Genomic DNA, 16,216 nt, shown 5'->3' with positions numbered 1-16,216 from the left:
CAATATTCCAACCGCCTCAACGAAGTCTCTTTGTCGAAGGGCGTTTGATTGTACGCGCGTTCGAAGATTAAACTTGAATCGAGTCCGGAAACTCGCGTGAGCGGCCGAGTGGAAGCGATTTGCATTAATAAACGCGTTCGGCGACTTTTAATAGTGTGGCGCACCACCGCGCGCTGATCGAATAAGTGAGCCGTAAGTGATGTAACTCGATTCTTGCGCCGACGGTTTCAGCGGGTTGCTGGGACGCAGCATTTAATGGCATTAATAGGCTAGTAAAGTAAATATGTCAATCTTCGTCAAAAGAAATAATTTAAAAATTTATTCAAACGAATAAATATTAAAAATGTAATGACAGAGAGATATCGTTATTTATTACGTACTCCAGGATTGTGTATCCTCTGAAACAACAAAATTAGATATAAAAATATAAGTAAGAAAAAACTATCAATCGAAGTGACAAAATAAGAACAAGAAAATTAAAAGACAGAGAGAGAGAGAGAGAGAGAGAGAGAGAGAGAGAGAGAGAATCAATTAAAAATATTAAAAACTACAATTTTGAACGCTACAATAGGACGTATTATAAAAAAGGAACTATTAACCTAAGTGAAAAAATAAATACAATGAGAACCGAAAAATTGAGAGAGAGAGAGAGAGAGAGAGGGGGGGGGAGGGGAGACCAATTAAAAGTATTTTAAACTTGACTGCTACAACTATATTTTATACATCATAAGCCATATTGCTGCTTTTTCCCAATACGCGCTATTATACAGTATATCATACCTATCGTTTATACAGTTCGTCGATTATTATCGTTTAAAATTGTCAGTGCCGCACGACAGAACGCGCGGATAAACCAAGTGGGACGGCTGGAACGGGCGGACTTCGAGAGAGGAAAAAAAGGTATGAAAAAAATTTTCGAATGGCGACACAGCGAATGACGCTAATCGAAGAAAAATCGATTTTGTTTTTAATTTCGACCGTCGCGTCGTGGAAATCAATTCGAATTCAATTCCATATTGCGCGCTCGCTAATGATTTACTCGCCACGCTGCGCCGCCGCGCGTATATTCGCCGTTTTCGTTAATAATTGTGACGAACGCAAAATTCATAAATCATAACGCAACGATACGGCACGTGTAAATCCTGCAAGTTTCACACAATTTCACGCGTCATCGAACGCCACAAGGGAGGATCGTATTCGAGTTTTAATGAAGATACGAGTCTTCGCGACGAGGGAAAGGGGAAAAAAACTTATGAGGGTGAAGGCAACCGGAAAAATAATTGGCGCGTCCGCGAATAATTGCGCATCTGCCTTCTCTCGTTCCGTTTTTAATTAGGTTACGAAGGTATTGGAGATTCGAATCTCGTAGTGTGGAAAACGTTCGGTAACAAAAAATATATCGTTACGATGGCGTGTATATAAACTATTTTCTCGCCCTCTCTGTTTCTCTTTCGGATGACAAATTCTGTGAGGCGGGCAGCGAGAGGTGTCTCGCACAAACGTCCTCGCGTCGATTATATGCAGGCTGATGCAATCCGCGACGAAGCGTAAGCACAAAGCTAAAGCGGTGCAAGCGATTACGCTGGAAAGCCGGTCGACTGGCGTTTTTTTCCCCCTTTTTTTTTGTCCTTCCCCACTTTTTCGCGAACGCGTTACAAAGACGGGCGAGATGCTGAGTGCGAAACGCGCCGTCGGCGTTATCCACGCACAATTTCGTCGGCCGTCGCGGACCAGGCAGAGACGCGCGCGCGGACGCGCGAATGTTTGCAGTATACACAAAGACGCCGCGTGCGATGTACAGGCGTCGCACATCCCGCACATGCACGTGCCAGGGAGGGGAGGGGGTACATATACACGTAATTCTCTCTTCTCTCGCCATTTTCGCTCGTTTACTACGGAATGCAATTTCGTGCCGACGTGGCACATGGCACACAGCGACACAACATCCCACGCGACAGATTGCCGCTTTGTTTGCGCTCCTCGGTACTTCGAAGCGCAATAAAGATCTCGGCACAAGCTGATTCCGGGTGGAAAAAAAGAGACAGAAAAATTAAGAAGGGGATTACGTGCAAAACAGCCGATGCAAATTTTTTTTTTTCTTTAGGTCTACGATTATCTCAGCTTTGCCTGTGTTATGGATTCTTTTCGTGGCTTTCTTCGTAGAGCTTGATTGAAGTTGCGGGGATCTGTGAATTATCTCGACCATGTATTATATTTTTGACGATAATAAAATATAAAATATTTCTTATATATAAGAATAAGTCATAGAAATACGTTTAAATGACCGAACAAATTCGAATTTTAATGTTTATTTATGATATTAACGCGACATGATGGAAACAGTTCTAATAGCAATATTTTGTTATTAAAATTATTGAAAGTAAAATTGATATTTAATTGTTATTAATCGTCATTAAAATGAAAAGCAACAGAATTTATCAGTATTGTTTCACGCGCAAAAGCTATGGGAGAGGTTCTCCTTTTACGTTAAATACGCGCGCGAGCGTAATCATAATTAATTGCGACTTGTTCACGTGAGCGGTATTATCCGATAATTTAGCCGCCGTTGGAAATGTTGGGCGAGCAGAGAAATATGAAAATATAAACTCGCGGAGTGTGTATCGTCGTCGCGCAGCGCGATCGCGCGTGGAAACGCATGCAAATTCCCGGGTTAATTAGAGCTGCATTACTACACGGTTCGGTGCGCCGTCATTGTCGTCGTATATGCAATATTACCTGCCTGGAAATGGCTGATCCCTCTGTGTATCTACCTCGAAAAATTCGCGCGTGCGAAGCGACGGGCATGTTATTAAAAAATATGTCGGCTGCCTTATGTATAGTATACGGAGGCTTTTATCGCGACATTATCGTACACACACACACACACACACACACACCTGCATTAATACACATTAATGTAACGCTTATTAACACTTGTTTGTGCTAGAGATTCTCGACGGGGAATGCAATCCTAAATTGTATGTACCCGGAATTATGGTACCACTAATAGCTAGTCGTAGTAATTTGTAAAAAAAAAAAAAAGGAGAAGAGAGAAAAGGAAGTATTAAAAAAGGAGTTTTTTTGTTTTAATTATAAGTTGCATAAAAATTTGTATGTCGTAAATGCTCTTTGCATTTTATACATTTTTAAGTTATCGTGAATTTAACGTATATATATCCGATATCGTATCTCTCTTTTAATCATCCATACGTTAAAGCAAAGTGCGCATAAATCGCCTGTCGATACATTAAATGTATGCAGAGAAGCAGCTCTTTAGAAACTGTCTCGTGCACAAGAGATAAGAAGACGTTTAATCGAGCGCGCGAAACTCGCGGTCGGGAAGCTGACGATTTCTTCGCAGTTTATCTGGAATCACAAGCCGGTCTTACTTTATATACTGTCAGACGACACGTAACGAGCGTAATGAAGTCTCGTTCATTGGATTAAACGTCGGGAAGCTGCCATTTTACTTCGCCATTAGCGCCGGCCGGCAGCAGCTTTATAGCTTCTCGGAGATCTCGTCGTTGGACATTAATTAAGATGGGATCTGCTCTTCTTAGCTGATCAATCGCAGCGCAATTTTTCGTTAATCGACAATCTGTACCCGCCACTTCGAGACTTATAACGATTACTCTTTGCGAAATAGAGCGTAATGGTTTATCTATTAATTTATTAACTCTCTCTTTCGAATGTGCATCGTCTTTGATCAGTGAACGTCAATAAATGTCTACATACTCTATAAATAGAAGACATAAATTTCAATCGAGTACTGGCGAAATGATAAAGGTCAAGGTTTTTTTTATCTAAAAAAGGAAAAAAATTAATTGAATATATTAAGAGTGAATAAATAAGAATATTAAAAACTATAAAAAAATATATATAAGATTTCTTTTACTCTTTTTCTTCTTATTACAATATTATATATGATTATAACATTGGTTAAAAGAATCCGAATACGATAGTACTATCAATCCAATGGAATAAAACTGACATTACAAAAAAGTGCGACAGTGCAAAAATGTTTTATCAGTTATTACGACGACCGAAGAAGATACCACTTTTGTCATTCCTTTGTTATACATCCGTTGATAGTTCGGATTTGATGAAATCCGATGTACGTATTTCATCGCACGCTTATTACCACCGCGTGAACAGCAGAAACGGAATTATAAATCAATGGTGGGCACAGAGAACGACGATAACAAATATCGAATTTGCGATTTCCAATTGCCGGATCATTGCACTCTTTGTTAGTCGTTCCTCTTTTTTTATTGTCATCGTATGTCTTCTGGGGCCACGAGGCGACGCCGATAAATCTTCTTCCCTAGTTCGGGGAACATCGAACGCGGTCTTCCGGTGACGAACGGCCGCGCAGAAATTGACTGACGACGACGATGAAACGTCGAGACACGTGTCATTCGTTTGGGGAATATTCAACCGTAAATATTAACGCGATACATTGCGGTGCGTGCATGATTTTTCGTTAGAATCCAATGCTTTGTTTCAAATGCGTCGACAGCATAAACTATGTAACTATGATATGTCCGTAGTATATATATAATACATAACAAAATACTCTCTGAACTCTTCAATGTAAATTTAACCAATACAATGATTCCTTGACTATTTTGGAGTATTTTTGTCTATCTTGAGTATAAAAAAGCGATATCTCGTAAAAAGAGTTGGGAAAAATATTTAAATAAATTCAGTAGAAATATTTATTTAAAGGAAAGATCTATGAAAGATACTGTTTGAAATAAGTATTCTGTGTAGTTAATATATAAAAAGCAAATAAAATATTTCTATATATACGTATCCTTTAAATAAATATTTTTATTGAATCTATTTCAATTTTTTCGCTGCACTGGAAATATGTATTTACTATTTTCTATTTCAACTATACATATTTTTCTCGGCACAGCTCGCAGGATTTCAACTTTAAAGTAAATGTCAACGAAACGTAAGATTTATTTTATATGTCTTTGCAAAATGTTGTTTATTATACATGTATTATTTATATGCGTTTATATTTTCCTCTTTAGGACTAATTTTCTGCCCGCAATATTTCAACATATTTCAACGACGATCACAGTAAACATTGAGCAAACAAGATCTATATTCTAACAGCATCGTTGTTTCATTTTAATGATCAGACTATGTCGCGGTATTAAAAAAGCTACGTACTTTGCGAATAAAAGAAATATTGTTGCGAACTATGCTTTCGCAAGTTTACTGGTTTTATAAAGGTCTAAATTATGGAAATGACAAAGGACTGAGATCGCATCATAAAAAGAAAGAAAAAATAACAAAAATAACGAAGATGCGCTGCACAACAGAGATGGTTACGCACAAAAAGAATTAACGAGCGTGTAATCTTTAAACCCTTGTATATCTGTAACAACACTTTTACGTTTCCTTTATAACCGCAGTCTTCCATAATCGTAAAGAGAAACATGGGAACGTTGGCATGATCGCAAATCCCATAACCGATATCGAAGAGTGAGTGAACGATATCGCGTAATGGTGTGCGATTTTATCGCACATTTTAACGACAGTTGAATCTAAATGTAAGCGAGATAATTTTAGTTACATGGTGCGTGATGCTTTTCTATATTATAGATTCTGTATAATACTATCATAATAAATTTTGATAATGAGTGAAAGAAGTATTAATTGTAGCTTCCTGTTTATAATATAAATATCTAAAATTATAGTTCACACCTTGAACTTTTATTAAAAAGCTTCTGAAAAATTCCTTTCAATGTTTGATTCAGTATTGATTCTATTGACAGTTTGGAAGATTACATGGACACTCTGAGTCCGAGGTAAAAATGAATTTAACTAGATCAAAAAATCCCTCGGAAAATCCAATATCTTTTTTTAATACTGATTTTTTTCTTAATTCATTTTTCTTTTTCATAAGATATATACTTTCGCAGTTGTTTAATTTTAATATTCTTTATATACATTTAACGTATATTCTCTTTTATTCAATTAGTATTACAGATAAAAAAAACGTTTTTAAATAACCAACAAGTGAAATATCTCTTTCAATAGACTTTTTGTTTAAAAATAATATTTACTACTTTTTTTATACTATAATATATCTAAAAAGTTAAATTGTGTTTCCATTATTCTACAAATAAACATTTTATTTTATATATATTTTGCTATTTTTACATCGAAAAATATAAATATGTAAAAAATGACGATTTGAAATATTATACTTACCGTTTATCGTTGACGTCGACGATTGCGTGAATTTACAATATTTGTACTTTTCAATCAATGCTTGTGTATTAAATGAGATGTCACATATCTCGCTAGGAACATACCGTGACCATGCGATAAATTCTATGACAAGGTCGAAAGCAGATTTCCTGCTCTGTTTTATTTTTTGAGATTTTATTTATCAACAAAATCGCTCGAAAATATGTTATGGACGCGAGCCTTGAATTGTAGTATCGTGCAGCTGCATGTTGAAATTTATTGAAATATTTTGACGGAATATTCACGATGAAAAGTCGAATATTCAGAAATACTAGGGATTGCTTATCATACGTTGTTCTTTTATAGCACATGTCTTTGTAAATTAATTATACAGATATTAAATTACTTTTCTAAAAGAAAAACTGAGATAAAATAATGAATTTTCTACTTTTCGGACTATTGTTAATTTTATATCAGCAATATAATCACAAATTTTAATAAGTGTATGTAATATTATTGCGATCCTTAATGATAATTCTCCGTTTATCGTTATCAGCCGGGCTAGGATGTTTGTTTATTGTTCTGTCTTTAAAGAGAACTGAACGCATCTCTTTCAAGGAAATCATGTTATATTCCCTGCTATTACTTCTAGAACTCTTGAGTTTATGCATTAAAAAGGAGTGCATATTTCTTTCTCGCGTTTGGAAATGCATTTGTTTGCTCGTGCTCGGGAGTTACGTCACGCTCGAGTGCAGCAATTATTATATGGACATATCTAATAATTTTCTTCTATATATACATATAATTATAAATTTTATCAAGAGTATGTACATATACATATATATATATATATATCTAAAAGAATTTTTACAATATTTACGATTATAATCGCAATAAAAATTTGCTTGTCTACTGTTTTATGTTACATGTTACACCGTAGAATATTTATTCAAGATAAACGAGTCTGGATCATTAGAACTTGTTCAACGTCTTTTATTGCGAGAATCTCATCAATTATTGTTGGACGTGAGCATTAAATCATGTCTCTGTGGTTTCTCTCTCTCCTCCCCCTCACTCTCTCTAATATTCTTGTTGATCAAGTTTGATCATTAAGGAGCGATGTGGAAGAGACTAGTTGATTGTATATAAGCAAACAAAGTTGTTAATAATTTAAGCGAATCGGCTGCGAGAGAGACGCGGGCGAGTGCTTGCTTCACGATCCCAAAGAACGATTCAGTGTTTGCTCATCTACGTGATGTCGTGGAGGCGTGGCTTGGAGATCATGTGTATTAATTATTGCTAGTAACGCGTATTTATAATTAAGAGGTCGCCCGACAGAGTCATCTCGTAAATGCGTGGCTCGCCTAAATGATTTTCCGTAAGAAGTTCGACGCCAACACGCATCAGCTTTTCGCTTCATGTCTTGCACTCATAAGCATTGTCGTCCTTTCTCCCGAAATTATCTTCGCGATATACTCGTGAGCTGGCTCTTCGCTGCGACTTGTGCTCTATCCTTTAATTTAATCATCTTTCGTGCACAAAAACAAAGTTGACACGCGACAAAGTTATTACGTGCAATACCGTAAAATAATTGCGCGCAATTAAACAATTTTGATAAACGTGAAATATATTATTGCAAATTCCTAAATTGAGAGTTAAGGCATGCTCAGAAGCGCCTTCGCGACGTTAAATTTATGAGACGGTCTCGCAATTCTGGTGCACCCCGTGACATAATTTTATTTACTGCGAGACACCTGTGAAATTTAATCAACGTACGAAGCTATTCCGTGCTTACAAAAGATTTTAACGACGACTCGAAATACCTGACGTAACTAAATTTGTCCTGTATTCATGCAATTTTAGAAGAAATTGTCGAAAAATTAAAGCTGAATATGCAATAAGATACGATTAACGTGGAAATATTCATAAATCTAATGACATTTAAAGGACAGTGTATTAAATATAATACATTATTTTCATAAACTGCGTTATTAGGTTTTTCTGATTAAAAGTACGAGGCATATGAAACATGTCGGAAAGTGTTAAGAGAGAACACTTCTCTAAAAACTTATTCAATTATTATTAAACTGAATAAAGACGATGAAGATTGTTTCAAGAAACGACAGTTACGTTGAGCGATAAGCACACAAGAGATGAAAGTTTAATCTAATTCTCCTGGCTCATACGTCGTCGATCTAATCCCCTTTGCCATTAAATCGCTGACTTAAAACTTAGACGCGTGCTCGTAACTCGGGCTTCCTCAGAAAACGCGTATCCTCGTATCTCAAGTAATTTAAACCTCGGTCACCGCAGTGTTGCTCTCTTTTTATTAACGATAAATCATAGCGACTTTTCAAGGATGAAAAATGTATGGTACCGGTAATAAAATGTCGCGCCACATTTACACTTTATTTTTCCGCGATTTATTTTCTCATGATTCTTTTGCTTTTACAATGTTTAAGTACACCAATGTCATCATCGGATTGTTCATTCCATAAATATAATATTTGGTGATATTTTCTTTCATGTCTTTCTTATACACTATATTGACTATATAATCATTCTTTGATACAATTATAATATAACGCACCGAGGATTGAACAAAAAAAAAAAGCCAAATGGACAATAAAAGCATTGTCATTTCGAAAGTAACTTGACGCTTCCAATTACAGATTGGGTTTACTCCGTGGTTTATTATTAACTTTTTTCAATAACAAAAAGCTGACGGCTTGTTAGAACGACGCACGTTATCAAAAATATATTCTGTTAATTAAAAAATTCTCTGTAAAACATATTTTTTTGCAAAGTTAAAAATTTATCTACGATTTTCCATTGTCAAGAAAAATACAGATCTGAATTTTGTGAGTCATCATTATATTAACAGTAATGTAGTTTTAAAAAAATGTCAAACAGAGGAAAGCATATTTCAAAGGTCATATCTCTTTCAGGCGCGTAATTTATTTCACAAGAAAAGTAGTACCCTACTTAAGATTATCTCCTTAAACGGCTGAAGGATCCTTTGCTCGCATAGCTCCTCTTTTCCTTCAACAGCCTTAACCGTGTCCCTCGCTCTTCTTTCTCACTCTCTTTTTCCCATATTCTGTCCGATTCGTAAGCTGGATTTACGAGCTCGCCGTGCGTCTCGTCGCACGACACTATCCGCTCGTGGGACGTTTTCCCGTTCTATTGCTCAACGAATCATCTCCGGCGAAATCTTTCTTCTTTTTCCATGGATTATCATTACACAGCAAATAAACGGAGAACCGTTTCTCAATTTACACTGGACGTCCAATATAATCATATCGCTCTGTAAATTTACGCGTAAATAATCGTCGTAATGACCGGATAATTGCTGCGTCCGTTTAGTACGTGAGTTAAATGAGCAGTAATTACCGTTTGCTACGAACAGTTAATCGTTAGGAGTAACGATAAATAATTTTGCTCTTATTTTTTGCGTGATTAAATTTCATACAACTTTGTTAAAAGTTTTATCGCACCTTTTTAACGCATATCCCGAGCTAACATTAATTATAATTAATGTCCTTTTTCTAAAACAGGTTGAGAAAATTGATATGAATTTTGATTAATTAAAACGGGAATTGTATAAAGAAATAGAAAATTGCGGAAGGCTGATAAAAAGGAAACAATTATGCGCTCGAATAAAAGTTCGGAATTTTAATACCACATATCATTTTTTTCTAGCTGACTAATTGATAAATGTTCATTCTTTTTGTTTTCTTTTCATGTTTTATATTTCCCATTCAATTTTAATTAACTACTTAACACTTCGATAAAATATTTATTCTTTTTCTACTTTTTTTATGTTTAGTGACTTACCTAATATTGTTAAACTAGAACAAGCGATGAAAAATGTAAGCCATATTGAAAGAAGAGAAAATCTTTTTTATGTTATTCTTAAATTAGTAAAGCGTGGTAAAAAGTATCTCTAAAGCAGGCTTTACAATCTGGTAATTAATTAATAATTCTATCAATTTTTCTAACAAAAATTGTATATTTTGGATGAATAATTTTACTTTGTGTTTAACTTCATTTAACTTTTAAAAAAGGGCGTGTCGGATATTTTACTCTGGAAAATCGAAGCTACGGAATCTGAAATAAAGATAAAACGTAATGCAAATAAGGGCTGCATTTAAGCAGGACGGAGGCTGCGAGAGCTGAAGGTCGATTGGAAACGAGAAAACTTTTTCACCATTGTTAGTCTACATGTTCCACCTCGCTCGATTGTCGAAAGTTACGAACGCACCGATTTGCCCGGAGTTCGCGATTAAATGCGATTCCGCGAGTGAATCTATCCGCCGATCTATCCGCCGTAAAGAATCGATACGAGGCGCAACCGGAAAACCGGTCTGATTGCATTTGCATGCTCAGGCTTGGTTCAGGGCTCCGATATTAATTGGAAAAGCAATTTTATGCAACACGACAACATTAAAAGATCGTCGTTATTGGAACGCGCATTTTAATTGTCCAGAATAAAAGTACTTTGGTTTTCGGTATATCATAAACACAGGGTTGGTAAAAAAATATTTTTTCAACGTATTTTGAACAGTTTAAAATATGTTTAATCGATGTTTTACATATATTTTTTTTATAATACTGTATTTTTAAAATATATTTGAAGCATTAGAAACATGTTTACAACTCTGTGTAATAAAGAAAAGTCAAATTTGACAAGTAAAGATGAGAAATAATAATATTTTATCCACGTAAATCATTAAAATAAATCACGGAACATTTTGAATTTAATTCAGTCATTCTCAACAGTTGAAAATAATAAATTTATAAATTAAAAGCATAATAAAAAACAACAGCTTGCGATGGAATGTGAACGGAGTCAACAAGCCATTTAATAGTCCAGATGCAAACATGATGTAAATTTAAAATAAAATAATTTAAACAATAATGTTTTTGTTAGATAAAAATCCACGCAAGGAATAAAGTAAAAATGAAATTTATGATTAAAAAAATTGTGTAGTGAAAATTGATTTTTCGTGCAACAGCGATAAAGAAGAGAGCAAGAATAAAATGTATAAGTTAAATGTCAAAAGTGACAGCATTGTGGATGCTAGCAGTGTTCAAATATATTAAAGTACTTAATATTGGAATTATAAATTAAAGATATAAACAAAAAATGACAGAATAAAAATGTTTATATAAAAATAAAAATCATCAAAACATAAAAAATTAATGATTGTGTGAGTGCACAAAAATAAAATATCAAAAAATGAATAAAAAATTATTAAAAACCTTAAAAGGATTATTAATGCCCATTTTTGCCAATGTAGATTAACTTTAATTTTGGTTCAACTTGCTCTTCATTGTTTTCTAATTCTTAAAATTAGAAAAAAATGAAACAGTTATTAGAGGGAATTAGTTGAACCGAAATTAAAATTACTACATTGATAGAAACGGGCGTTAAAGTGTCAGTATGAAACAGTAAATTAGAATATACATCTGTTTACATAAAAATCTAGAGAGAGAGAGAGAAACATATTCCTCTATCAATTCTGCATGATTCTGTTTCCCAATACATACGTTTCCTTTTCTATCTCTCTCATCGTTATCGTAAATATCTGTCTATTATACGAGATAAAACTATAAAATAAAATGATTAATTTTGCCGCGACGATGGACCGTGACCGGGTTTCCGTTTTCGAGGAAAAAAACTCAATATTAAAAAAGTGGCTGTTTACAGGAAGCGCGATTGGACAACCGATTTCCATAAATTCTCGCGGCGCGTATATCGAACAAACGTTACCCAGAGTACACGGGGCACGTTTCAACGTTGCCTCCGTGATGCCTATATTGCTGTCATAAATTTAACAAGGCAGCCCGACATTAACCCACCAACGCAACCGCCGCCTATACTTCCGGCACCGGCTCGACCTCCACGCGTTCGATAAAATAGCCGTCTATACGCTCCCTCGTATTATTTACGCCGATTTAATGAACCGCGTCGGAGTCACGTGCACCGCCGCGAAACGTTCCGCGAATTGCCCAATGAAAACAACCGCGGAAAGTCGATTTGTAAATCTTTCTTCACGTCGCGTCGTGATTCAAGTTCGCCGTTTGTTCGTCTTTCACGACACCCTCACGGCAGAAACAACGAAATACATTTCTTTCCGTAACATGCCACGGCAGATGCTGCGTTATACCTCTTGTATTTTTGCATGTTTATTTCTACGATGTACTGTATATTATTTGTAAAAATGAAAATTACCCGAATTACTCGTTGCTAGATACGATACGCTTGTACGATACATTTCCGCACGTAGGTACGTTATATTTCGCGAAATGTACGGCTGTGACTAAACATATGTAAATACATATATCTGCATACGTAAATGCACGTATTAAGGGAAACATAAATGAATAACTTATTTTCGAAATTATATTTTTTTGCCTGGCTTTCATGAATATTTTAAAATTCCATTGCCACTGTAATGTTAAACATTGCAACAATAATTATCCGATATATTCACATTTATATCAAAATACAATCGTCGCGTTGTTACTGACTATACATCGACAAGTTAATGCTTAAACGACCGAGATATCAGCACCGTTATCGAACATGTTCGAAAACAGATCCGTTTCAGATGGTATCTTCAGAGTAAACATATTCGTATTATTATTTAACAGTCGCGAAAACGTATTGTGTCAGCAATGGAGGTTTTTACGATGTGATTGAATGTTTGTCGTAACAAGAACGACATAAGTTCGAGCCCCTGCTCGGACAACGAACGCCGGAAATATTGTTCATATCGATTTAATAAAACACCCGCGTAGAGCATGGTCGGTGTTCTGCTTACGAAGAGTAAGAAGAGAGAATATTCCAGACGCGAAATTTCCTCCGTATCTCATGATCGAGGATATGATGCGAAAAACCGCTGCGACTTCAGTTTGCAACGGTTTTCTTTCCTCGCGAAAACAGAGAATTCTTATATTTAATTGACGAAACATTCTCGCGTGTACACATCGCGAAATGCATTGTCGCTAATGACCCGCGTTTGACACAGAAACGTCGTGTACTTTGTTGGGAAAAGCAATCGTTTGCCTACCGTCTTTCCTCTCGATTTTCCATCGCGCTAGCGAGCGAGCGAACGAGCGAGCGAACCATTGAGTTTCGAGAAATAAATCTCGATGTTGCTGAGATTCGTCGTGCATCAGTGGAGTGAAAAATTGGACTACGTCACCGTGTTTGGTTCGTGCCAACATTTCTTGCTTTTAATATTCAATAAACAAGGAATTTGTACCCTGTCGCGGGATATTTTCGCGCGACTTCCGTTGCGTAGAACTTTCAGAGATTGGTAAATTTCACTCCATCAATAATGTAAATTTTTTTATGCATATATATACTCTTTTAAGGCTTTTAAAATATTAATAGGTACAGCTGAAGTTACTAAATTTGTTAAGTATTGCAATGGCATATCCATTTTTTAGCACTCCGAGTCGAATAGCAAATACTGTACATAATACAACAAAATTTCATTTAGGTACACATTAAGTGCACTCTCCAAATTCTTTGGAGTAAATCGCATTTCAAAAGAATGAAATCTCACTGCAAAGACTTTAGAGAGTGGCTTAACTTGTACCAATTTTTCTATGCATTTTTTTTTTTTTATCAAAACGTTTACTTCTTGTGAAATTTACTTTTTTCTTCGGTGGTTATATTGATGTGTACTTTCATCTTCTGATGACATCTGAACTATACTTATACGTATACTTTCATACATTTTTATGCACTATGAAGTCTCAACGATAAATAAAACCGCATTAGACTAAAGAATACATGAATTAAGCATTTGTACATATATTTCTTTATTCATAAAAGAACTTATTTAATTTGAGAGAAGATAATAGAAATTATTTATCTAATAATGTTTTATATATTTAATATTAATTATTTTATTTTTATATAGCATAAAAAATATTTTTTGTCTTCTTATCATAAATTCTTTTTGTTAAAAAGTATTTTCTTCACGTTGCAACAAAAAAAATGGCACTATACATATAAGCTGTGTTATTCACTATGAGTACTGAATAGTTCACATTAATATTGGTACTATAGATTTTCAGTACTCGCAGTGAATAACGGAACGCAACTATATATTGACTTGTTATATTAATAATGAATATTTATTATTAAAAAAATCTAATGAGCGAGAGAAACATTTTATAAATGTAAACATAATAAGTATGTTATTTAAATTTTTGAGTTTTTATCCAACGTTATACCCGCAAAAACAAGGTACATGTCCATACGATCCAGTTGTCGACCTGTTTATTCACAGAAGACAATGGTACAATGGTGTCGCGTTAAACACATGCTACCTTAACATTCGAAATGATGTTGCGCCAGGCCGATGTGTCTTTGTAATGACGATAATATGAGCGACTATTATTCACAAAAGTTGCAGTGTAATGTTATGGGATAATGAGCTACTGTGTATCTCCTATTCGTGAAAAAAAAAAAAACAGAATATACGTTGGTTACGAACATTTCAGCTCGAACGCGAGCATTCTATTAAGATAAATGTACACAACCGCACATATATGTGTAATATTGACTTAAAAAGAACGTTTGAATAACCGTTGTACAGTGACAATAATATTATTACGTAATGTATATAGTAATAATAGTATAAGCATTGAATATTATTGTCTCGTGTATTCATTAGCAATAGCATTTCTCTGACTAGACATTTTTTGTTACAGAGTCATGACAGCTGGCACGGACACGATAGTGACCAGGTGAGCGCTCAATACTTGGAAAATGTTTGCGAAAATATAATTTGTATTAACACACACCCGCTTCGCTCTTTCCTGAAAACTTTCCTCTCTCGCACGCTCTGCTTCTTTTATCACTCGAATATTTGGTCCGCTACTTTTGGAAAGGCACGCTGACTTTGTGAAATCCACAATTTGCATGTTGATGCGCTAGCTTCGCCACGTTCATTCGTTCACCGGGACCCCGCATGTTGTACGAAATTTTCTGGACAGCGGCAGAATCAGTTTAATGCAAATTACATGCTCCTATATATACGACTAGTATAATACGGCTCCCAAATCTTTTTGCCATGATTTTCGTAAGCCTTTTTGCGACACGCTTGCAATAAATGTATCCATTGTTACCAAAGTTTTTGACGTTGAGATACGAAATTCGTATTCTTCAGTGTGTTTCGATATTGGGTTAGCAGTGAAGTCTTTTTCCGTGCATTATGTTAAGATAAAAGTGCGCATCAAAAGAATGCAACACTTTTTATTTGATTTTGAAACAGGCTTCAGTCGGTTTGTGTCAGAACTTACATGTGAAAGGCTTTTTCAACTTCGCTGAATCTTAAAAAGTGAAAAATATGAATCTTACTTTTATATCTGTTATATATCATAGACAGACATGAACGTTTTCAATATTTTCGCGATTCCTTGGTCACTATCGAGCAATTAAAATCAATAAATAATTTATGTTACGAAGAATTGACGTTCGTTAGTAATTGAAACCTGCGGCTGCAACTGAAAACCAGTGGGAAAACGATTTGCACGACAGCGATGCGTGCTGTAGGACTCTTTATTTCATCATCTGGTTATAAAATTACAATGTGTATATCGCGCACCGTTATTAAGGACGCAGATGTTTAATGACGTTTATGCGGGCGCGACGAGACTAGCAAGATATTGCGACTTGCGAAAATGTTTGTCGGATTGAGAGAGAACCACGACGCGTATCGCAGTCTGACGATCGAGAGTCTTGATCGCACCGCGTGCTACCGCAGAAACTGCTGTTGACACTTTCCCGCCCTTGCGGTCTCTCTCTCTCTCTCTCTCTCTCTCTCTCTCTCTTTGTACAGTGTACTTGGATTCAGATTAATTAATTCCTTACTGCGTGTACCGTATCTAACGTGCGATTGCTTGATTAAACGCAATAACGGTCCACTGAGTTACACGTGAGGGAATTGTGGAAAACATGTATAGGAAAATTAATCGTTAT

The 16,216-nt window shown here is 35.4% G+C and overlaps 1 protein-coding gene across 9 annotated transcripts in view; it reads left to right on the top strand.

Annotated features, from left to right (window-relative positions):
- Positions 1-16,216, top strand: part of dlg1 (MAGUK family member discs large 1) — a 540,434-nt gene that overhangs the window by 388,646 nt on the left and 135,572 nt on the right. For all 9 annotated transcript variants that reach the window (XM_018540590.1, XM_018540588.1, XM_018540591.1 and 6 more), the window contains one exon: positions 14,947-14,982. In XM_018540590.1, coding sequence (XP_018396092.1) covers positions 14,947-14,982 — 36 coding nt within the window. The remainder of the gene's footprint in view (positions 1-14,946; positions 14,983-16,216) is intronic.

Source organism: Cyphomyrmex costatus, unplaced genomic scaffold (genome assembly GCF_001594065.2).
Source record: "Cyphomyrmex costatus isolate MS0001 unplaced genomic scaffold, Ccosl1.0 scaffold254, whole genome shotgun sequence".
NCBI lineage: Eukaryota > Metazoa > Arthropoda > Insecta > Hymenoptera > Formicidae > Cyphomyrmex > Cyphomyrmex costatus.
Note: the sequence above shows the minus strand (reverse complement) of the source record. Positions and strands in the feature narration are given on the sequence as shown.